This window comes from Myotis daubentonii, chromosome 14, assembly GCF_963259705.1.
Source record: "Myotis daubentonii chromosome 14, mMyoDau2.1, whole genome shotgun sequence".
NCBI classification, from domain to species: domain Eukaryota; kingdom Metazoa; phylum Chordata; class Mammalia; order Chiroptera; family Vespertilionidae; genus Myotis; species Myotis daubentonii.
This window is the reverse complement of record NC_081853.1, coordinates 32,898,346-32,923,139: the sequence shown is the minus strand read 5'-3', so window position 1 is coordinate 32,923,139 and position 24,794 is coordinate 32,898,346. Positions and strand designations below refer to the sequence as shown.

General features: G+C 39.1%; 1 protein-coding gene across 11 annotated transcripts in view; it reads right to left on the bottom strand.

The window, feature by feature from the left end:
* Positions 1-24,794, bottom strand: part of TOPBP1 (DNA topoisomerase II binding protein 1) — a 49,179-nt gene that overhangs the window by 9,785 nt on the left and 14,600 nt on the right. For 10 of the 11 annotated variants that reach the window (XR_009448543.1, XR_009448542.1, XM_059663910.1 and 7 more), the window contains 10 exons: positions 17,690-18,033; positions 16,884-17,056; positions 12,268-12,479; positions 10,533-10,819; positions 7,835-8,008; positions 7,639-7,748; positions 5,145-5,268; positions 4,112-4,258; positions 3,891-3,993; positions 975-1,167 (listed from right to left, as the gene is read on the bottom strand). Coding sequence is in view for 9 of the 11 variants with exons in the window: in XM_059663910.1 (XP_059519893.1) it covers positions 975-1,167; positions 3,891-3,993; positions 4,112-4,258; positions 5,145-5,268; positions 7,639-7,748; positions 7,835-8,008; positions 10,533-10,819; positions 12,268-12,479; positions 16,884-17,056; positions 17,690-18,033 (1,867 nt within the window). In the remaining 2 variants the exon portion in view is untranslated. The remainder of the gene's footprint in view (positions 1-974; positions 1,168-3,890; positions 3,994-4,111; positions 4,259-5,144; positions 5,269-7,638; positions 7,749-7,834; positions 8,009-10,532; positions 10,820-12,267; positions 12,480-16,883; positions 17,057-17,689; positions 18,034-24,794) is intronic. The other variant, XM_059663912.1, reaches the window with a different exon arrangement.

Sequence of the window (24,794 nt, the reverse complement as noted above, 5' to 3'; positions counted from 1 at the left end):
CTATAATAATAAACATAACCTGAAGTATATTAACAAAAAGCCACTGTTGCTCAGAGAATTAGCCTCGTGAAATATACATTTATAAGATAAATGCATACTTTAATTAATTTAAGATATAAGTCCCATAATGCTTATCATATAATTAGAGAGTTTTCTATCAGGAAAAGGATGTAATGCTACTGAATTAAGTCACATCACACTAAGATCTGTAATCACCTTTCCTAGAAGACAGATTTGTAGATAATACAAAATACAGTTTCAATAAGAAACAACTGTTTAAATCACGCCTCACTGTGAAGCACTGTTTGGTAAGAAACCAAACCTCTGTGTCTGTTTCCTGCCCCCAATTAAGAATTCCAGAACTGCTTGGAACAAGGGAGGGAAGTCAGAAAAGCGAGGAAGGTGGTTTCTGACTATAATATACAGAAGTGGGCAAAAGTAGGTTTATAGTTGTTGTATGGAAAATAATTCAATAATTAATAATACAGGAATAAACTCTGCTCTGGCAAGTGTGGCACAGTGGTTGAGCATCATCCCATGCACCAAAGAGGTCGCCAGTTCAATTCTCAGTCAGGGCACATGCCTGGGTTACAGGCTCAATCCCCAGTAGGGGGCATGTGGGAAGCAGCTATCAATGGTTCTCTCCTACTGATGTTTCTCTCCTCCTTCCTCTAAATTAAAAAAACAAAAACAAAAAGTACAAAACAAAATTCTGTGTTTCACATACTCACAACTGTAAACCTACTTTTGTGAACCCTGTAGGTAGTTTGGGCTAAATAAGGCCCAGTGGTATAGCCCTTTTAGTGGTCTTGATAGTAAAGTAGAAGTTTAGTCTAAAGTAAAAAAAAATAAAAATTACAAACAAAAAAGCAAAATTAGGCTTAATTCAAGGAACTGAGTCAGTAGGTCCCTGCATAAGAAGCTACCTTTCTCTCAAGTCATGTAGTCACCGCTTGCTGCCACCAGGCACTTACCTCAGGGCCTCCAGGACTCTACTTCGCCCACTGCGGACGGAGCGAGTGCTGTCAGGGGTTGAAGAAGCACTGTTACAACCACTTCTTGAAAGGGAGGTCCTTTGCCCTTGGGGTTTCACTATTGATGTTGCAGACATTATCTCCTGAAGCTGCTTTTGGAAATTCTCTCTCATCTCCAACGTCTGTGTCAGTGCTTGAAACACACACAAATAAACCTATCAAGGTAAGTTTCTCTCTTTTTTAAATCACATCTTATTCATATTAACTACTGTCTAGATTTGGTTGAATGACTTGACATTTACTGAATATACTTACAGGCTATAGTAGACATTCACTGAATATTACTTACAGGCTATAGTAGACATTCACTGAATATTACTTACAGGCTATAGTAGGCATTCATTGAATATTACTTATAGGCTATAGAAAAGTACTAAGACTACGAATACTGCAGATGACGAAGGCAGCCCTTACCACGAGGCCTGTGCATAAAAGAATCAGGAAGCCCTTCGAAGACACTCTGCTAAGACTTGCAGTGATTCTCTCTTGTAGAGCCTGCCTGCTTCTTACACGCTCTCATTTAGGTACAACAGTCTGAGGTGCACAACAGTCATTTATGTATGTGATTTTCCCCAATGGTCCTTGAAAACACACCACACTATATAATACACTATATATATATGTTATGTTATGTTATATATATATATTATAGACTAAACACTGAAATAGGTACTGAATAAATGTATTCGGAATGAGTAAATAGACAAGTCATAGGGAAAGCTCGGGTAGGGTAGAATGAGTATGGAAAATAGAAAATATTAACACATTGTATGCGGGAAACGTATTTATACGTTTTATGTTGACTGGTAGAGCACGGGACACGTATTAATACGTTTTTTATAGACTAGCGGTAGAATGCGGGTAACGTATAAATACATTTATTTTTATACTTTTTTATTGCTCTAAAGGGATGCTAACATGCAGATATACGAATTCCAAAGGACAAAATTTGGGTCTCTAACACATACAATGGTGAATTATGTATGTACTTCCAGGTATAACGGTAATCTATTCAACTGTGTAGAGTCATCCCTTCACACAATTCTCTGCCTCGCCACGCATTCAGTACGATTCTAAGAAAAATAATTCAGTATATATTTTATAGTAAATCACAAAAAGTTTCAATGAAAAAAAATATGTAAGCCAAAACCGGTTTGGCTCAGTGGATAGAGCGTCGGCCTGCGGACTGAAAGGTCCCAGGTTCGATTCCGGTCAAGGGCATATACCTTGGTTGCGGGCATATCCCCAGTAGGAGGTGTGCAGGAGGCAGCTGGTTGATGTTTCTCTCTCATCGATGTTTCTAACTCTCTATCCCTCTCCCTTCCTCTCTGTAAAAAAATCAATGAAAAAAGAAAAAGAAAAAAAAAAGTAAAACTAAAGTTATCCTAATTTTACTGAACGTTGCCATTTGCGCAAAAATGGCCCACGCCACCTGTTAGCGCGCGATAAAAACTACCCGCAAACAATGTGTCAATCCATTAAAAAGGGTACACTTATACATATATGACTATTCACTGCAGCACACTTTGTAATAGCAAGAAATTAAAAATATCCTAGATGCCCATCAACAAGGGACTGGCTAAGTAAAGTGGGACAGTCATACAATGAATACTATATACTGCTGCCAAAAAAAAAGACTGAAGGAGCTCCCTATGTACCAATATGAACTGTTACAAAGACCAAGATCAAAGTATAAAACAACATATATAATGTATGGTTTGTTTTTTTAAACCCTCACCCAAGGATATTTTTTCCATTGATTTTTTTAGAGAGGGACACACATTGACTAGTTGCCTCCTGTGTGCACCCCAACTGGGCCCAGGGTACGTGCCCGGACCAGAATCAAACCCAAGACTCTTCAGTCCGCAGGCAGACACTCTAACCACTGTGCCAAAATTTATATATTTTTTTAAAAAGCAGGTCAGGAGAGAATATACATATTTATGATCATGTATGCATAAAACAGCCCTTGAAGGATACAAAAAAAAAAAAAAACCCCACAAAAAAACAAACTAACATTGAAAGGTAGAAGCTCTTCATGCCTCCTTCTGTACCTTTAAAACCATGTGAGCCTTGGCCGGTTTGCTCACTGATTAGAGCATTGCCCTGCAGACCAAAGGGTCTCAAGTTCATAATATATATTAAAAAAAAAAATTTATATACACTGAGTGACCAGATTATGACCACCCCATCAGTACAGTGAAGTGAATTAGTTATGCAAATAATAAAACCTTGAGAGTATTTGCTTAGGAAGTTTTCAATATTCAGTATTTGGAAGTGTCAATGAAGTAGATGGGGTGGTCATAATAATCTGGCGACTCGGTGTATATATTACATATAATAGAACTTTCTGAATATCACTGACAAGAACTGAACCAAAGGAGAAAAATTTTAGTCACCAACTCCACCTACCTTTAATAAAATAGGGCTATTTCACTTAAACCACTTAAAGTTTTGAATATTATTTCTTAATGACTGGCATGGGACTTCAATCAATCCTCAAATATATGTTTTATTTCTGTTTAGCACTTATTTTTCCATTTTTTAAAAATATATTTTATTGATATTTTCCAGAGAGGAAGGGAGAGGGATAAAGAGTTAGAAACATCGATGAGAGAGAAACATCGATGAGAGAGAAACATCGATGAGAGAGAAACATCGATCAGCTGCCTCCTGCACACCTCAAATGGGGATGTGCCCGCAACCAGTACATGCCCTTGGCCGGAATCAAACCCGGGACCCCCCAATCCACAGGCCGACGCTCTAGCCACTGAGCCAAACCAGCTAGGGCTTATTTTTCCATTTGATGCAAAGAAATTATATATAATTTTTTTAATATAATTTAAAATACTTTACCTCCTTTAGAGTCATTCCTTCCATTTCCATTTGATGTTGCTACTTCTTTGTTACTGGTGGTCATATTGTCTATATCATTTTCTTCTACAGGCAAATGATCTGGCTATTGAAGGAGAAAAATAACAGTTGCTCAAACCAAGCCATTGTATACGGTTTCACAGCCATATGTGATTATACGCTCTGCTCAAGGAGGGGGAAAATGTACCTTCCATATTACCTACCTCATCATTCTTTGTTGTCCCATCAGCTGAGAGCAGCCGACTATTAGAGAGTCTGTCACCTTGCACTGCGCTGATATCCAAGCTCATTTTGGGATTATAAGTATGTGGATACAGAGATTCGGGAAGGTGCTTATACTCCTGGGCACACTGCAATAGAATGGTGTACTTTAAGTAGGACTGAAAACATCTTAGAGAATACATGATGTTAAGTTGGATAAGGATAATCAATACATTAGGGAATAATAATGACAGGATAAAAATTCAAGGTTTATTTGGTTGTTTTTTGTTAATCCTCACCTGAGGGTATTTTTTTCTATTGAGTTTTTTAGAGTGTGGAAGGAAGGGAGAGAGGAGGAGATAGAAACATCAATTTGAGAGACACATTGATTGGTCACCTCCCACACATGCCCTGACCTTGGTGGGGGATGGAACTTGCAACCTAGGTACATAACCCCTTGGCCAGGAATCAAACCGATGACCCTTTGGTGTGCAGGCCAATGCTCTAACCACTGAGCCACCAGCCAGGGCTTGCTAAATTAAAGTTTTGAAAGCTAGTTGATACTAAAACAGCCATTATACAAAGGACAATTAAACTCTCCTCACTTAAAAAAATATTTTTTAATTTTTAAATTGCAGTTTATATTCACTATTGTCCTCACTTTTTAATGTCATGTTTAGTAATGTATAAAATCTAATTCTATTTCTATGCTTTTGCCAAGGTATCAACCACATTCCAAGGAAATACCCAGAAAGAGAAAAGACAGTTGTATTGGTAAATACATGCATTAATTAATTCTCCTTAAATTATTATACCATTAATTCTCCTTAAATTATCATAACATTTTTTTTTCCATATCATTTCTCTTTAGTAAAACAGAACCAGAGATATTTAGTTTTTGATGCCAAAGAAATGAGATGTGCACTGTTAAGGTAATCAAACTTCTGTACGTACACTGAAATTGGTTATGCCTTGAAATAGTGTTCATGTCCATTTTCATTTAACAGACACAGGAGGATTAAAAGTATTGCTTACTTCTAAAAGCCAGTGCTCTGAAACAATGTGTATTCCTCTTTCTTTTACAGATTTATATTCTCGATTAGTGTCATTCTGTCGCCCTTGATAGATGAAATGAGTCACTGTTTCATCAAAACTCCACCTGAAACAACCAAGTATAAAAACCAAATAACTAAGAGAAATATCTACATTAGTTTAAGATGATCATCATTTCTATGAATAGAATATTTTGACATTCGCAAAATTTCAAGAACTAACGTAAGCAAGAACTAGCACAAGCAAGAATATTAAATGATAGGCTCCACTTTTTTGGTCAAATTTTATACATATATTTCTAGGTATATATAGATAGATATTTGGAAGGATGTACTTTAGAATATCACTTTTTTCTTTATACCTTTCTGAATTGTTTCAACTTTCTTATAATGGATATAACTTTATAATAAAGGTATTTTCAAATCCAAGCATTCAATCTGTCTTCAGTTGTTGGCAGTCACTATTCATTATACACTTGCTCTACACCCCATAATAGACCATGTAGTTTACACATCATCTCCATACAGCCCTCACAACAATCCAGAAACACTGGTATTACATTGGTTTTACAGATAACAGAACTAAAGGACATGGTTAAGTAAGATGTTCAAGGATATTCAGGAAATGACAGAGCCAAGTTTGACTTTAAAACTCACACTCTTAACTATTTTATTATGCTCTGATCTCCTGATTCTTCCTACATAATATTTTCCTGACCTCAAAAACCTGTTTTACACATATAAACCCAAGGGTTTTTTTGTGTGTGTTTTTCTGTGTGTTTTTTTTTCTTCCAGTTTTAATATACACTAGTATACCAGACATACAACTACTGAGTGACTGATGACTGTACTTTGCTTAATTCTTGATAAGTCACATAACCAAAAGAAATGCTGCTTGTAGTATCTGTTTCAGCTGTGGCTGCAGCATTTGAGGTGAACTTCCCATATGCATGCATCCAAATGAATACTCCATTTTCTTCTAGTGTCGGCAAGCACAGGCACTTACATACTAGTCATATATTCTGATTTATTTTTTTAAATTATAGAAGTAGGTTAAGTTACATATTTCTGAAGTTTTATACAGTGAATGTTATTCAACATCTGTAATTTCTGCATCTGATGTGCTGAGCAGCTCTAGTCTAGATGTTTAACTGCTGGAAGCGGAAGACAGGATCAGTGATCTCTTCAGAAGTTCTGGTCCTAGCTATGGACGGGGATATCTGGGATATCCGCACTTGAGAAGTGATTATCCTACGAACACATAACTACTGTAACCTCTGCATGGTCAAGTGTTCTTCCCTCTCAACTATCACCAAGTCCGAGAAATCCATTTCAGGCATAGATTTAATATAAACTTTAAATTATTGCAATTGGCCAGTTAAATCCTATTTAGGAATTTCAGTAATATATTCTACTTTTCATACTGAAAGGATTGGCATTTTAAGTCTCATAAAAACACAAGTCATGTATGTCCCTTTTATGTCTTACATCAAGTCCACATCCAAACAATATCCAAGGAAACATTCAATTTTTGACAAATTATATATATATATACATACACACACCTTCAGACTGTTGTGAAAATGAAATGAGATAATGCTCATACTAAGTGCTCAGCAACCGGTAATATAATAGGTGACTAAATAACATAACAATAGATAATACTATATTATATATATAATAGGTAGTAATAATAGTTATAAGAAAGCGTCACTATCCTACAATAAATGCTTATAACTGTGACACATTTTATTTTTATATTCTGATCCAATTTCTCTTATCAAATAGAAAGCTAACTGAAATAATAGGACTATTAAAGGGAAAGATGAAGCTAATCATAATCCTCAAACTGTTTGCTACTTGTAAAACCACTCATTATGCTATCTATGAATGGCTGAACACAAGTGATGAAGAAAGCTAGCACTGCGGACAGTGGAAGAATCAGTCAACTCAGATTGGCCAGAACAGGCCAGGGCCTCTCAATTCTCTCACACTGATGCCATTCGTGCTGGAGACAAGCCTTTCGCTTGGCTCTCAGGGCGAGAGCGTATCTGCTAATCTATGTCTCCAAAGTAGTAAAAATCATAGAAATTAAAACATCCACAAAAAGACCTTTTTAATTCAGGAGTACTGCTAGAATACTTAGTAGTACTCAGAGGGCTCTAATCTCAAAATCACTAGGTAAAAATATGCTTAATTTCATACCTAGATGCCAAGTTTCTAGAACAGTGAATGGCACAAAATAGGTTGTCAAAAATTTGTTGAATGCACCCTAGAAGGCACACATATAAGAGTGAACTGATATGGCAGAGAACATTTTAAAAGGATGCGGTGAATTAAAAACCATTTGGAGAGATTTTGTACATAAAATGACAGACTAACAGACAAGAGAAATGTTTCTTTGTAGGCGGTCACAGAGCTTGAAGTTCCCCTTAAACTTAGGCCATATCTCCACCAATCAGAAAGATGGGCAATACCTGTAATCTGCTCCTAGAGAAGCCGCAATCCCGTTTAGTTCACTCTGCTTCTTACTGAGTTTTTTACTCACACATACCACTACCTTGTGAAGTGGCTTTGGAGCTTCTTCCTGTCCATGGAAAATAAAACGCATTGACCATCACTGTTTGAAATGTTTGATCTAAAACATCTTTTCAGTAAGAGATCGAACTCTACCGTCTCTGATTGAGCGTCCTTCAGTGGAGGGCTGGCAGAAAGAGCCACAGCATCTCGTGAGCTATTTGCCAAAGCAAGCTTCAAGTTTCTGCCAATGACTTCAGAGAGGGGTGTACTCAGCTTCCTTTTCTTTTCGCTAGGTCCTCCTGGAGTTTCTAAGGCTGCCAATGCATCCTATATGTACGGAGGGAGAGAACAAAAGGAGAGAGGTGGAGAGGAAGAGGAGGGGAAAGGAAGAGAAAAAGGAGAGTTAGAGAAAGGGGGGGCTAATCCTCAAAATTAACTGGATTACAGCTGTAACCTCATCTGGTTTTCCTCCAAACAATAAAATGAAATATTATTTGTATCTATACACTACAAAGAAAAAAATTCATACCATCCCACAAATTGGTTTAAAGATACCGAGAAGCTTACATTTTCAGCAGTGTTTGCCACATTTACCTGAATCTTACATTTAAATAAAGGACAATCAAAACCAAAACAAACAAGCAGACAAAAAAACAGACGGCGCCCTGACCGGTTTGGCTCAGTGGATAGAGCGTCAGCTTGTGGACTCAAGGGTCCCAGGTTTGATTCCAGTCAAGGGCATGTACCTTGGTTGCGGGCACGTCCCCAGTGGGGAGTGTACAGGAGGCAGCTGATCGATGTTTCTCTCTCATCAGTGTTTCTAGCTCTCTATCCCTCTCCCTTCCTCTCTGTAAAAATTCAATAAAATATATTTTTTTTAAAAATAGACGGAAATAAGTGAGCAAGAATGGATATAAGCAAGACAAACTACAAGGAAGGTTAAGAAGTCAGACTGAGCTGAGACTTAAGAAGAATCTTCAAAAGTACCAAGTACGCTCCTAGGCCCAAGCCATCCAGTTCCCGCACGAGAGGAGGTCACTGCATCCAGAGGCTGGCTTTCTCTTTCCCATCTTAAAGCACAGCATCCCACGTGTATACAGAATGTATTTGATGGTGCTCAACTGACTAATATTTAGATTAGCAGTCTTTTGCCAGTATAATGACGCAACGACTCATACACACACCATTTTGCACATGCAAGAGTAAAGGGAACCACTTAAATAAAATGTATGTACCAACACTGACGTTCTCCTGAACAAAGCATTTGAGTGTATGCTTCCCAATACGCTTGACAACACAGTGGGTGGGTTAAATGTATTTGTATGTTTCAATTTCCACCCTCTTATACTAAATGAGATTAAACATCTTTATGCATGTGGAATATTTCTATTTAAAATTTTTTTATAGCTATCCCTTCCTACCCTTTGCCCATTTTTCCATTGGGTTATGTCTTTTTTATATTCACTTACATGAAGATGCTTGTATGAATTTACATACACACACACACACACACACACACACACACACACACACACACTTGTTCCCAATTTGTAGTTTGTCAAATTTTTGCTAGGAAGAATTTTTTTTAAGCAATTACTTTTACTGCACATTTATAAAATTTTCATATTTAAATGCAGATAACTGGCTCAGTGGTTTAGCGTCGACCTATGAACAGGAGGTCATGGTCGATTCCTGGTCAAGACACATGCCTGGGTTGGTGGCTCCATCCTCAGTGTGGGGCATGCAAGAGGCAGCCGATCAATGATTCCCTCATAGATGTTTCTCTCACCCTCTCTCCCTATTCCTCTCTGAAGAAGAATAAATAAGTAGAGTTAACTTTTTATTACTGTCAAATTTATATGAATTTTTATTTTCATTTGGGGTACGTTATAGTTAGAAAGGTTTTCCTCACATTGAATTATTTAAAAACAAACTCTCATGGTCTGTTCTGGAGTTTTTATGCCTTCATTTCTCATGTTTAAATATATGATCCTCTGTATTTATTCTGATGCTAGGTTATGAAGTCTCATCCCAACTGTTTCCTCAGTTGTCTGATTGAAATACATCATTTATTACATAATAAATTCTATATATGGGGTGTAATCTTCTGCATTGATTTGATAACTCATGTGACAATAACAAATTGCCTCAATTACTGCGACTTTGTTTTAATAACTAGGACTAGTTCCTACCCTCAATTATTCTTTTCAGATTTTTAGTACTACAGTAAAACCTCAATATAACGAACTAATTTAGGTGCGGGGGTGTCCATTAAAGCTGAAAGTCCTTTACATAACAAAGTAGGTTTTCCGAATGTGTATATTAAAAATTGACAATCTAAGGGAAAAGAGGTGAGTGCCCCTGACTAGCCAAGTACTGCATGTTTTAAAAATCCTGTGGTACACCAGTTGAAAAATCACTGCTCTAAACAATGAAAGCTTTAAAAGTGTTTTATAACTTTACAGAAACTATTTCAGAACCACGAGCTTTCCTCTGCAAGGTATCTAAAAAAAGGTCTAAATGACTGAAAAGATTTCAACTATATTCCTGCCTACTATTACTTCATTTACTACTTAAAGATTCTGTGAACTATGAGACCTTAGAGGTCATCTTCATATATTCCATTATTTTACAAATGGAAATAATGAAGCCCAAAGAGGTCCTGATTTCACACTATTTTTTTCTCTAGCTGTTACCAACCACAGGTACAGCTGGGGCCTCCACTCAATAATATGAATCTACTTGCCAACATCTCTGGAAAATTTACTACTATAAACTTTAGAGGTGATGCAGAATATGGTGCTTAAACTATAAAACTGTCAATTCCAGGACCATTTTCTAGAAACCTTACCTTTACATCAAAGGAAGGCTTGAAGAGTTTGTCCTTGGACAGAAATTTTGATGGCGTATCCAGGTCTAACGAGGGCTCCTTCTGCAGCGGCTGTGCTGCGGGAGCGGGCTGTGGAGCCTGCCCGGTGTGCTGTGAGATCACAGCATGGAAAGCTTTACTCTGAAAGCGGTTCATATCTAAAGGAGTAACAGTGGCTTTTCTGTGAGTTTCCAGGCTTATGGCAGGATGCTCCGCAGCACCTGAACTTAGATTCATCCCATTTGTGATTTCAGTTTCTAAGCTTTGCTCTGGAGATTTAAAAAGAAGAGCAAATGTGAGCCACTAATATCAACTTTTTTTCTTCTAAAGCACGTGAGATTTTTATCTTACTGTTATTTTCATGCGAATTCTCAAGTACACTTTAAATCACAAACTTATATACCTACTTTTTAAAGAAACAGACCAGATGATATATTACAATATGTTGAGTTAGCCCTAGCTGGTTTGGCCCAGTGGATAGAGTGTCGGCCTATCGACTGAAGGGTCCTGGGTTTGATTCCAGTCAAGGGCACATGCCTGGGTTATGGGCGTGTTCCCCAGCAGGGGGCGTGTGGGAGGCAGCCAATCAATGATTCTCTCTTATCATTCATGTTTCTATCTTTCCCTCTCCCTCTCTGAAATAAAATAAAAAGTGATCCTCTTAAAAAAAAAAAAAAAAAAAAAAAGTTGAGTTAGACAAGCACATCAACTGAAATAATGAGATCAGATTTCCCATTTCAGCCTGCTGTAACTCAAAATATTCTCAGTAAACCTCACAATTTGCCAAAAAATTAAATGTCATCATAATCAACGGCAGAGTAAAGAAAATTCTAATGACATGTACTCAGAGTTAACAACTACTCAAGTTTCTGGAAAAGTCCTTAATGAAATTTTAATATGACCAAAACGTCACTTTGCCTCAATTATAAAATTTCTAGGCTGCATGGTAAGGAATGGCTCTGAGAGGTGTTCCTAAGCTGCTGAATTGTCTGTGAAGTTTGTCCAGGGATCCTACCATCTTATAAGAGGTTGGCTATTGTGTCCTCCCACCCGCCTCCGACTGTTTTCCACCATTTAACAAACACATTAGATGGCCACTCTATGCCAGTCTCAATGCTAGCCGATGGAAATACATAATGCCCAAGACATGCGTATTCCTTGCTTTTCAGAGCTTATAGTTGAGTAAACTAGAGCTATACAAGGGGTAATGCAGGGTGTGATGACAAGACAAAGGACAGACTTGGTGAGTCAAGGAAGGCTTCCCAAGGAAGAGATCCAAGCTGAGAACTGAAAGGTAAGAAAGAGGAACAGGCATGAGGTAGGCTAGGGAAAACACACCAAGTCCAAAGATGAGAAGAGAGAACACTAATTACAGTGTGTCAGTATGAGCCACAGAAGGAACACGGAAAAGGGATCAAGGCTCCCATCTTTAGACTTCAAACACTGAGCCCCTAGAACACCCCTATATTGTTCTGCAGCCTCTACTTTCAGATAGTGCCTACACTCACTAGTACAATTACAAATTAAACATTTGTGCTATGAACACACATTTATTTTCCCACCCAATAATGAATGCCCAACAGTGGCTCACTGTGCCCATTGTGAAAAGTAGAAATCAATGACCTTACCTAAAACTAAGCTTGGACACACTGATATCCCAGAAACCATCAAATTGTAAAACCATGTATATACAAAACAACAAAATAAAAGCACTAACCTTCTTTAGTTGAATTTTCAATCAGAAAATGGTTTTCAGTTGCTCTCCTTCCAGTTCTAGCAGTCTCCAACAGCCAAGCTATAGTAACCGCCGGTAAATTCCACTTCTTGGAAGCTTCGTATTTAGAACCACTTGGTTCTTTCAACACAAGATGTGTACTAGCAAACATGCCTTTCTTTGCGTTGGATTTGCGAACAAAGAATTCTTGAACGCTAGAAGTTGTATTTAAAGAAAGCAAATGGTCATATACACGATTAGCCAGCAAACTACGAATGAAGTTTCTAACACAACAGTGTTGTCAGAGTTCTATGTGTAAGTAAATACTGTACTCACTGATTAAAAGTCAGTTCTATATCTTAAAATAAGCTAATACCCTTAATACTTTAGGATAAAAATGTATTGCTACAATTAAAACTTTTTTATAAAAACAAGCAAATTAATTAAACTAGACTTTCAAGAAATAACCAACCCCTCCTTCCTTTCCACTCTCTCTGAAAAGCAATGGAAAAAATTTCCACAGGTGAAGATTAACAAAAATATATGTATACTTGATTCTTTCCCTTTATTTACCAGCTCTCAAAATGAAGGGTTGGTTCCCTAGAAACTTTCAAACATGACCAATTAGCTTAGTTTGTTTGATGTCATTAGGAAATCATGATTGAAACATTATTTGATGTGTTTGGATCCACTACCATTATCATCTCTAGTAATACTTAAATTTTCCTTTCTTTAGCCAGTGCAGTTCCTTTTGACACAACCTTCCCTAATATTTGCTATCTGGTCTCACAAGTGCTCCAGACTCACTGGTACCTTTTGCTGTCCCAAATGTGGAATTAATGGTTTCTTTATGCTTTAGTGGGAAATGGTATTTTAAGATCACAATCCAGGCCCTGGATGAGTAGCTCAGTTGGTTAGAACATCATCCTGATAACACCAAGGTTATAGGTTCGATCCCCCATCAGGGCACATATAAGAATCAACCAAGGAATGCATACACAAATCAATGTCTGTCTGTCCGTCTCTCTCTCCCACTTCCATTCTCTCCAAAAAAAAAAAAATCAAAAACATTTTTAAGATCACAATCTGGGCACTAGAGTTCCTTGTCACTACTGATTTGATAACAATTTCTAGGCTTATAAATGGTTTCAAATTCCTCTTTGAACCACGAGTTGTTAAAAACAGTTAAAGAATGTCCAGTTGACGAGGTCTTTTCACTTTCTATTTCTACTATTCATTTCCAGTTTTTTGGAACAGAGTTTGCACTCTTTCTACTTTAGGAATTTACTGAGGCTTTCTTTGTGGCAAATTTCTTTAGGCAATATTTATGCATGTTCCACAGGCACTTGAACAGGTATGCTCACTGTTTCAGGGTACATGTCTAACTATGTTATTTAACTCTATCCTTCCTTGTTTTCTGTTTGACCTGTCATGAAGTAAAAAGATGGGAATTCAAGTCTCCTACAAGGAATGTATTTCTGTTGATTCCTCCTTAAATCTCCTATTGTTTTTGTTTTATGAATGACAGTCATGGTCTATGTTACATATATCCTTCAGTGTGAATAGTACTCTTGATTTATAAATCCTTTTTGTCTGGCATTAAAATTGCAACCCCTCTTTTTTTTTCAATCTTTTTTTTTAAATTAAATCTTTATTGTTCAGATTATTACATTTGTTCCTTTTTTTCCCCCCCATAACTCCCCTCCTCCCAGTTCCCGCCCCACCCTCCGCCCTCACTCCCCACCCACTGTCCTCAGCCATAGGTGCACGATTTTTGTCCAGTCTCTTCCCGCATCTCCCACACCCCTTTACCCCCCAAGAATAGTCAGTCCATTCCCTTTCTATGTCCCTGATTCTATTATAATCACCAGTTCATTCTGTTCATCAGATTATTTATTCACTTGATTCTTAGATTCACTTGTTGATAGATGCATATTTGTTGTTCATAATTTGTATCTTTACCTTTCTCTTCTTCTTCCTCTTCTTAAAGGATACCTTTCAGCATTTCATATAATACTGGTTTGGTGGTGATGAACTCCTTTAGCTTTTCTTTATCTGTGAAGCTCTTTATCTGACCTTCGATTCTGAATGATAGCTTTGCTGGATAAAGTAATCTTGGTTGTAGGTTCTTGGCATTCATCACTTTGAATATTTCTTGCCACTCCCTTCTGGCCTGCAAAGTTTCTGTTGAGAAATCCACTGACAGTTGTATGGGTATTCCCTTGTAGGTAACTGTGTTTCTTTCTCTTGCTGCTTTTAAGATTCTCTCTTTGTCTTTTGCTCTTAGCATTTTAATTATGATGTGTCTTGGTGTGGTCCTCTTTGGATTCCTTTTGTTTGGGGTTCTCTGCGCTTCCTGGACCTGTAAGTCTATTTCTTTCACCAGGTGGGGGAAGTTTTCTGTCATTATTTCTTCAAATAGGTTTTCAATATCTTGCTCTCTCTCATCTTCTGGCACCCCTATAATTCTGATGTTGGTACGCTTGAAGCTGTCCCAGAGGCTCCTTACACTGTCTTCGTATTTTCGGATTGTTTTTTCATTTTGCTTTTCCGGTTGGGTGTTTTTTGCTTCTTCGCATTTCAAATCTTTGGCTTGATTCTTGCGTTCCTCTGGTCTGCTGTTGGGAGTCTGTATAATATTCTTTATTTCAGTCAGTGTATGCTTAATTTCTAGTTGGTTCTTTATCACAACATCGAGGTTCTCATTAGATTTCTTGAGGATCTCACTACATTTATCAGCAGTTTCTAGAAAATTATTGAAAGACCTTAAAAGTGTGGTTTTGAGCTCTATAGCTTCCATTTCTGTCATTTCTGTCCTGTTTCTTTGTCTCCGCAGGCCAAGTGGCTGTGAGAATCAGCTGTGTCTGCAGTGAGAGAACTTCTGTCCTCTAGGGAGGTCTAATCTAGCCTTTGCCTGAGGCTATCCGGCAAATGTCTCTTTACAGGGCTTGGGCGGGGCGGGTCCCAGGGGATCAACAGGGCGGGCGGAGCGAGCACTTATGGCTACTCTCAGTCCCGTCCCTAGGTGCTCTGCCTCTCAGAGTCCCAGCAACCGCTGCAAACCTCGGAGAGAAAGCTGCCTTCGAGTTCCGACCGAAGCAAGACAGTCCCACTTCTCCCGTTTGAGTCTGGGTCCCTAGAGACTCGCCCGGATCTGGAGCTCAGAGTCTGGGACTCCCTCCCGATTGAAAAAGACAACCGTGCCCTCCACCGCCAGCCCGCTCTGCATGCACCCCGCACCTTAGTATTTGACTTCAGCACTGCGCCTCCTCTGAGTCTCGGTATGCTATTTATTCTCTTTCCTCCTAGTTGTAGAACTTCCACTCAGCCAGCCTTCCTGTGATCTGGATGATGTCCGTTCCGTCTTTTAGTTGTATTTTTGAAGTGGTTGTTGGAGGCAGCAAACTCCGGTGTTAACCTATGCCGCCATCTTGCTTTCTCCTCATTTCCCTCTTTTTTTTTAATCCTCTCCCAAGGATGTTTTTATTGATTTTAGAGAGAGGAAGCGAGAGAGGAAGAGGGAGAGAGGAAGAAGAGAGGGAAGAGAGGGAGAGGAAGAGAAGGAGGGTGGTGTGGAGAGAGGGAGTGATGGAGAGAGAAACATCAATGTGAGAAATAAACATTGATGTTGCCTCCTGTTCATGCCCTGACTGGAGACTGAACATGCAAACTACACATGTGTCCTTACCTGGAATGGAACCCGCAACCATTTGGTGTACAGGATGATGTTCCAACCGAGCCACAGGGCCAGGGCCCTCCTTTCTGTTTGCATTTACTTGACATATCTTTGACAATCTTTTTTTGTTCTTAATCACTTAATTTTAGGTGCACTTCTTGCTTAAAATTTTTTAAGTTTGCTTCATAATCTAAAATAACTTTATTTATTTACTTATTTATTTTGAGCAGCCAAATCAGCTGTTTTTAAAAAATGTATTTATTGATTTCAGAGAGGAAGGGAGAGGGAGAGATAGAAACATCAATGATGAGAGAATCATCAATGATGAGAGAATCATTGATTGGCTGCCTTCTGCACACCCCACACTGGGGATCAAGCCCACAATCTGGGCATGTGCCCTGACCAGGAATCAAACCATGACCTCCTGGTTCATAGGTCGGTGCTCAACCACTGAGCCACACCGGATGGGCTAAATAACTATTCTTTTATGTAAAAGTTTAGTTCATTTATAATTACTAATGTAATAGTTTTCTATTTCTTTTAAAACAACTACCATCTAATGTTCACTTAGGGTTAATTTGGATTTTGGAAGCAACTTTTAAATTCATTTTCTTTCTCCCAAAATATTCATTATTCCCACTTAACATTTGCATTTCTGGCTGAAATAATGCTTAGATAAGCAATAAAGGTGCACATATCAGCTTTAAATATTCCCTTTCCCGGCAGGTAAGCATTAATGTCTGTAGTCTTACTATTTGCCAGGCACCCACCTGATACACTCTCCCTTCTCCTGTTGAGCCATCACATAGAAACACTTCACACTACCCATACTAGGGTAAATATTATAAAGACACCCAGCCAAATTCTAACTTGGAGGCTTTCTAATAAGTCAAAACAAACAAAAGTACGTCAAGACAGCAGGTACACTAAAAATATTACATACCTTGCTCCAAGGAACTTTGCTAAGAATGTCAATGAGTCTTTTTCTGCTCCCACACACTGGCTGAAGGAAATAACACAATCCTCTAAAGGAGTCATTCCTGCCTTTACTGGGACTGGCTTGAAGAGAGGACTTGACTTGGGATCAATTAATGTCTGATACTCTATACAAGTTACCTTTAAAAACAAGAGAAACAACATCAACCTGAAATAAGCAACCAGTCGCTAACACTGGTTCAGTTATAGTAGCAATAATTTTGGTTAAATGAAAAGAAACTTTAATATAAACTTGTGTATGCTTATTCTCATTACATTTTAAATATGTAAAGGAATATCTCAGTTTATTCTATTAAATATTACATTCTAAAATATTAATATTAAATCAGGCTTACTGAAGTTATTGAATATTGTTTCAAATTTAATGTCTTTCAATGTATTAGTTTATAATTTTTTCCTCTAAATACTTGAAAAGTTAAAAAAAAAAAATCAATGGTGAAATTACCAGTGATAAGCCAACAAGATGGAATACAAAAGTGCATGTCATGCTTTGGTGGTAAGAAAACCGGGAAAACTGAAATTGTATGCGATGACCTGGAGTAACTCCCTAACAAGAAATGCTGCTGCTCTGGCCCCGGGCAACGACAGTCCCCACCAGGGTTAGGGCCAAGAAGCTTGAATGTTTTCCTGTTTTAGCACTTCCTTTGCTAAAAGAAAACCCAGTCACTCACTGCCCATACCCAAACACCAATTTACCTAAATTGAACTGCTAATAAACATTAGCACTCTTGGCATTCATATGTATTTTCTTACCAGCCACGTATTTGTAACAACTTCTCCCACAGTTGCTTCTATTTCAGACCCCAGCAGAGGAACTACTGCATAATCGGCAACAATTCTGCTCTGAAGGGATACGGTTGTTCCAGCATTTTCTCTTATGGCAGTTGCAATGTTAGACTCATTTTCACTATTAAAACCCAAAACAAGGAAACTCTTTTGGCTAAATAAACCTTCTTCAGTAATTGTAGAGTAATCAGGGGGGTCATGACTGACAGAAGATTGGTTTTCTTCTTGCATAGAAATATGAGTAGAATCATTCAAGGGCTCAACATGAGTAGTGTCATTAAAGGCCCCAACTTCAGACTTTGCAGCTTCAACTGGAAGAGAAAAAGGAATGTTTTCTAACAGTTTATCTTATAAAGTTTACTTTCTAGCAAGGATATTAAGGTAACACAGAGTCTGAGAATTGTGACTACACTTAAAAACTAAGGCTTTAATAAATACACAATGCATAAAGGATATGAAACCACTCCATCTTCTGGGTTATCAAGAATGTTATCAGTATTACCATGTTTCATTAGGAAGGGTATCAGCAATCATGCTAACCATTCTAAGTACTCCTAGCATACTAGAAACTCTAATTAGTTGAAAATTATGAAGCTCTAATCACCCCAAGGTGTGTCTTAGTTCCAAAACTGGTTTAGATAATTCACATTAGGGAGTATATCATTAAAGAAAAAACAGAAGTAACAGGCCTCAAGTAGTCAAGCCATTTACATGAAAATAACTGTATAAATATAATAATAAGAGAACTATGGTTACTTCTTTTACGAATTCCTAAAATGTTTTATATTGAAACTAGAAGCCCAATGCATAAAATTTGTGCAAGGGGCTCAGCCCCCCGCCGCTGCCCCTTCCCCCCAAACCCTACCCACCCCCCCACCAACGTGGCTTCGTCCAGAAGGTCGTCCGGTCTAATTAGCATATTATGCTTTTATTATTGTAGATAGAAGATTGGAGCTACTTAGCTTCTATACAGTTTTCTTAAGAGAACTGATCAAGGACCCAAGCAAATGATCTTAACTTCTTTTTAAGATCAAGTTGGCTGACAGATGGGTAGTAAAAGAAAAAAGACATAGCTATATAAAATATAAATGTCAGTAACTAAAATACACAGTCCCTAGTGTACAACAAACATTGTCAGATCAAGGCTAAAAGTTTAGGAGGTAAAAACTTAGTGTGTTCTTAAAAACTCTAGTGGTGCCATGTTGGAAGGTTAACATTTTACAGTAGGATCAGCAAACTACAGCCTAGGGGCCAAAATGGGCCTCTCACAGTCTGTGGGTTAAGAATGGCTTTTATATTTTTTAAAATTTATTGTAAAAACAGAATACATGATACAGAGAATGTGGCTGGCAAAGCCCAAAATACTTACCATCTGACCTTTTATAAAAACGGTTTGCCAGCCCCTCCTATGTGGGATTCAAGTAAGCCTAGAAGCTATTCAAGGATTCTTCCTGTATTCATCTTTACAGGCATTGTGCCCAAGTGTTTTACATGCATGTGATTAATGCTCATGATACTATGGGGTTGACACTATTAGAATATCTATACCCTTTCTCCAGGCGAAATCTCAGGCTTAAAGAGGTTACGTAACTTGCCTAATGTCAGTTATTAAGTGGCAAAAATGATATAAACCAATCTCTGTGTGGCTCCAGAGTCCATAACATTGTTATAATGTTGTCTTCTTATTTCTATTCTAATCTCAAATAGACATTAAAATTTTTACTTTTAAACTAGTCACTGACATACATATTTAAATATGTTATATGTAAACGTACATAGCTTATTCCTACGTAATGAAAGTTAAATTGCTCTTATTGGCACTCTGAAGAAGTATAGTTTTCAATAGAGCATTTACTGATCAGGTCAGGAAACTCTGATCCTCAGTTACATACTATAATGAATAAAAAGAATAATAGTATATGTTTATAATTTATGGAGATATATGAGGAAGGTGACATCAGAGTATAAAACATTCTGCAAAGTAGTTTAATAGTTATGCTTTTTAAAAATATATGTTTTTATTGATTTCAGAGAGAGAAAACATCAATGATGAAAGAGAATCACTGATCGGCTGCCTCCCACATAACCCACTACTTGGGATTGAGCCCGAAGCCCGGGTTTGTGCTCTGACATGGAATCGAACTGTGACCTTCCAGTTCATAGGTCAATGCTCAACCACTGAACTACACCAGCCCAGCCAGAAACCATTCTTGACCAGTTAACAAACAGACAACCATGCTCCTATTTTCCAGGACCAGCTCTCACATCAATGTTTCTCTCTCTCCCTTCCTTCTCTAAAAAAGCTTTTCAAGGGTGGCTACAGAGTCTGTGAAGCTGCCTCAGGAGCCAGAGCTGTCATATCCTTGCCTTTTCCACTTCCCATTGCAACCAATTAAGGCTGTTCAAATCACTTAAAAAAATAAGTTAAATAAAAATATTTAATTTCCAAATCAGTAGAGGGAAAGATATGAAGTTTAGAGTGGGAAACATAGAAAAATGGGACAAAATAAAAAATAAGATGGTAGAATAAAAATATATCACAAATAACAATAAACATAAATCAACCAAATTTACAGTTAAAAGAAAAAGTCAGTCATACTAATGCTAATACACATGAGGCAGGGATTAATATCAGACAAAATTGACTAAGTTTAAAAAAACTCAAAACACATAAAAAACTAAATTTGAAATTCTGACACATGCTAAAACATAAATGAATCTTTTCTTCTTGACAAACTAATTTTAAAAATTGGTATGGAAGCAAAGGTACAAGAAGACTTGAAACACTTTTGTAAAGAAAATTGGAGTCTTTTAATCTCAGATAGCCAAACATATTACAAGATGATTATAATAAGACAGTTTATCAAGTGTGGTATCTCAATGGAACAGAATGGAAAGCCTAAACAGATCCCCACTTAACAGAACCTTAAAATGACAGAGGCAGTAGTGCTAACTAGTGGAGAAACAATGGACTATTCAATAAAAAGTATTAAAAACAAGTGATTAGCCGAAACCGGTTTGGCTCAGTGGATAGAGCATCGGCCTGCAGACTGAAAGGTCCCAGGTTCGATTCCGGTCAAGGGCATGTACCTGGGTTGCGGGCTCATCCCCAGTAGATGTGCAGGAGGCAGCTGATCGATGTTTCTCTCTCATTGATGTTTCTGACTATCTCCCTTCCTTTCTGTAAAAAATCAGTAAAAATATATTAAAATAAATAAATAAATAAAAACAAGTGATTATCCACACGGATAACATACAATTAGAAAAGTTCACATCAAATACAAAAATCAACTCCATATGGAATGAAGACATGTGAAAAAGCAAAAGCTTAAGACTTCTAAGACAGATATAAGGAATAACTTAACAGTGGAACTCTAAGGCTGTTCTGCCTCAATGCAGCTCAGGGTCTCCAGAGGCGGAATGAACCAACACCAGTGGTGGGGAGAGGTCTGAAATCCAAAAGTACCTGAACTTTCTAGAGCCAGGATGTTTGCCACACAACAGCAGGGGGCACTACTAACATAAACCACCTGTAAGTCCGCCCCTTGACAGAGTAACATGGCAGCTCCTCTTGGGAGGACAGTAGTCATAAGTCCCGCAATTAAAATGCCTAGTGTTCTGCCCTAGCTGGCTTGGATCAGTGGATAGAGTGTCAGCCTGTGGACTGGAGGGTCCTGGGTTCGATTCTAGTCAAGGGCACATGCTTGGGTTGCAGGCTCGATCCCCAGTAGGGGATGTGCAGGAGACAGCTGATCAATGATTCTCTCATCATTGATGTTTTTTTCTCTCTTTCCCTTCCTCTCTGAAATCAATAAAAGTAAATAAATAAATAACCTATCTAATAAAAGAGAAACATGCAAATTGACCATAACTCTGACACCCTTCCCATTGGCTAATCAGCAGGATATGCAAATTAACTGCCAACCAAGATGGCCGCCAGCAGCCACACAGCTGAAGCAAACAGGAGGCTTGCTTGCTCCAGTGATGGAGGAAGCCAAGGTTCGCCGCCTGCCACAGCCCGGCTCTGAGCTGCACTCTAAGCAACTATGTTGCAATTATAGAAGCTAAACAGGCTCCAGAGACCTGCTTTCAGCCAGCTTCGGCCTCAGAGCTTAGAGCTGCAGTGATGGCAACAAGAGTCTCAATTATAGAAGCCAAACAAACCTAGAAACCTGCTTTCAGCCAGCTTCGGCCTCAGAGCTTAGAGCTGCTGTGATGGCAACAGAGTTTCAATTATAGAAGCCAAACAGACCCAGAAACCTGCTTTAAGCCCTCAGAGCTGGAGCCGGCTCTCAGCTCCAGTGACAGCTATAGAAGGTAAATAAATCCCAGAATTAAAAAGAAAAAAGAAAAAAAGGAGAGGCTGGGAGCTTAAGTTGCCCTCCAGCCTGAAAACGACTCTCAGGCCCTCACCCAGACTGGCCAGGCACCCCAGTGGGGACCCCCACCCTGAAGGGGGTGTGAGCAGCTGCAAACAGCCATCAGCCCGTCATCCAGGCTGGCCAGGCACCCAAGCGGGAGCCCCACCCTGATCTGGGACACTTTCAGGGCAAACCAGCTGGCCCACACCTGTGCACCAGGCCTCTTATCCTATACTACAGGTAGGGCGGGACAGCGCTAGCTGCCATCCGGGCCCCATGTGCAGCCCTGGGCAGCGGGGCATAAGCCCTGCCCCCAACCAGGACTCCTGTGTGCCACCTGAGCCCTCAGCCGGGACCCCCATGCCGCCTAAGCCCCGCACTGCTAAGCCCCGCCCCAGCTGGGACCCTATGACTATTGGAGAGCAGGAAAGTGCCCCTGGGCCCTGGGTCGCTGTGGTGATCCGGCCATTGGTAAATAGGAAAGTACAGCCTGTAGGCAGCCCCCAGCTACGCCTGATCCGGGAGCAGGAAAGCAAGCCCGGCCTGTGGGCAGCCCCAAACTTTCCCTGCTCCCCAGTCCCCATGGTGATCCGGGAGCAGGAAAACAAGCCTGGCCTGCGGGCAGCCCCCAGCTGGGCCTGCTCCCCGGTCACCATGGCAATCCGGGAGCAGGAAAGCCCGGCTTGTAAGCAGCACCCCCATCCTGGCCATAGCTCAAGGGAGAGTACAACATGCAGTGGAGGCCAGGAGCCTGAGAGATCAACAGAGAGGGGCTCCTGCTCCAAGCCTCCATGGTGTGGCTAGGGGCAGGCCCCCAGCAGACACACACACACACACACACACACACACACACACACACAGTGCCTGCTCTGAGCCTCCAATGTGGCTGGGGGCAGACCCCCAGTGGGGACACACACACACACACACACACACACACACACACACACACGGCAACTGCTTCGAGCCTACTTGGCGCGGCTGGGGCAGGCCCTAGCAGACAGACAGACAGAGACAGACAGACAGACAGACAGACACACACACACGGGACGCCTGCTACGAGCCTCTGCTGCCAGACTGTGGCCATCAGTAGGACATCCACTGAGGGCTCCCAGACTGTGAGAGGGGCATGATTTTCGTGCACCGGGCCTCTAGTATATATAGCCTAGTGTTCCGTTTAAGAAAACTGTAATGTGCCGAAACCGGTTTGGCTCAGTGGATAGAGCGTCGGCCTGCGGACTGAAAGGTTCCCGGTTCGATTCCGGTCAAGGGCATGTACCTGGGTTGCAGGCACATCCCCGGTAGGGGGTGTGCAGGAGGCAGCTGATCGATGTTTCTCTCTCATCGATGTTTCTAACTCTCTATCTCTCTCCCTTCCTCTCTGTAAAAAATCAATAAAATATATTTTTAAAAAAAAATAAGAAAACTGTAATGTGATTAAATGAAAATAGAAATAAAAGCAATGTTAAAAAGGAGTAACTTTATGACTCAGGGTAGGAAAACTTACATAAAATAGAAAAGCACAACCACAAAAGAACAGATTGAAAAATTCAACTACCTTAAAATATTATGGCCAAAAAAATAAAAATAAAGATATTATGTCCAAATAGCACTCAAAATGACTATGAGATCTTTCTTTACATCCATCAAACTGGCAGAAATGTCAAACTTACAAGAAATACTAAACGTTGAAAGTATGTGCAACAGAAACCCTTACTATCATTCTATTGTAAAGTGGTAAACAAAGACAAAGCAATTTGCATTATATAAATACGTATCCCATGAACCAACCACGCCCACCCTAGAAAAATTCTTGCTCATGTGCAGAAACATGCATAAGAACAATCTCAGTAGTATTGTTTGTATTGGCAAAGGAAAGATTATAAAAATGTCCATAAGTGGGGAAATGGAAACATTATAATATGCTCATATAGCAGTGTGGTCTTTTCTTAATTACTTAGTTGGATCAGATGAATATCTCTCACATTTAGAGAAGGAGGTAGAAAGAGAGGACACACCATCTATCATTTAAGTTAATATACACAAAATGAACAGTGTATATGTGTTGTTTACACAGATTGTAAACTATAAAAAGATGGGGAGGAATTGACAGGCATAGAATATTCTTTATTTTTTTAAAGCTAGATAGCAGTATACAGTTATTAATTATATTATTCTTTATATCTTTTTGGATGTATTAAATCTTTCATTTTTTTTAAAGGACATATGATGCTTACTACTCTTCAGTGGCAATTTCCCTACCACACTGAGAATACCTGAGGTGGCAGTAGTCCACAGTATAGTACTGTATGCACTAAAACCCACAATAACCCAGTAAGAGATATTTGTTACAAGGTTGTTATAAAATAGTCACAGGGATGTCAAGTACAACATAGGGAATATAGACAATAATATCAAAATAGCGATGTATGGTGAAGATGGTAGTGAAAGATTGGGGGTGCCTAGCTGGCGTGGCTCAGTGTTTGAACGTCAACCTATGAACCTGGAGTTCACAGTTCAATTCCCAGTCAGGGCACATACCGGGGTTGTTGGCTCAATCCCCAGTGTGGGGCCCGCAGGAGGCAGCCGATCAATGATTCTCTCTCATCACTGATGTTTCTCTTTTTCTCTCCCTCTCTGAAATCAATTAAAAAAAAAAAAAGATTGGGGGTATCATTATGTAAAGTATGATCGTCTAAACACTATGCTGTACA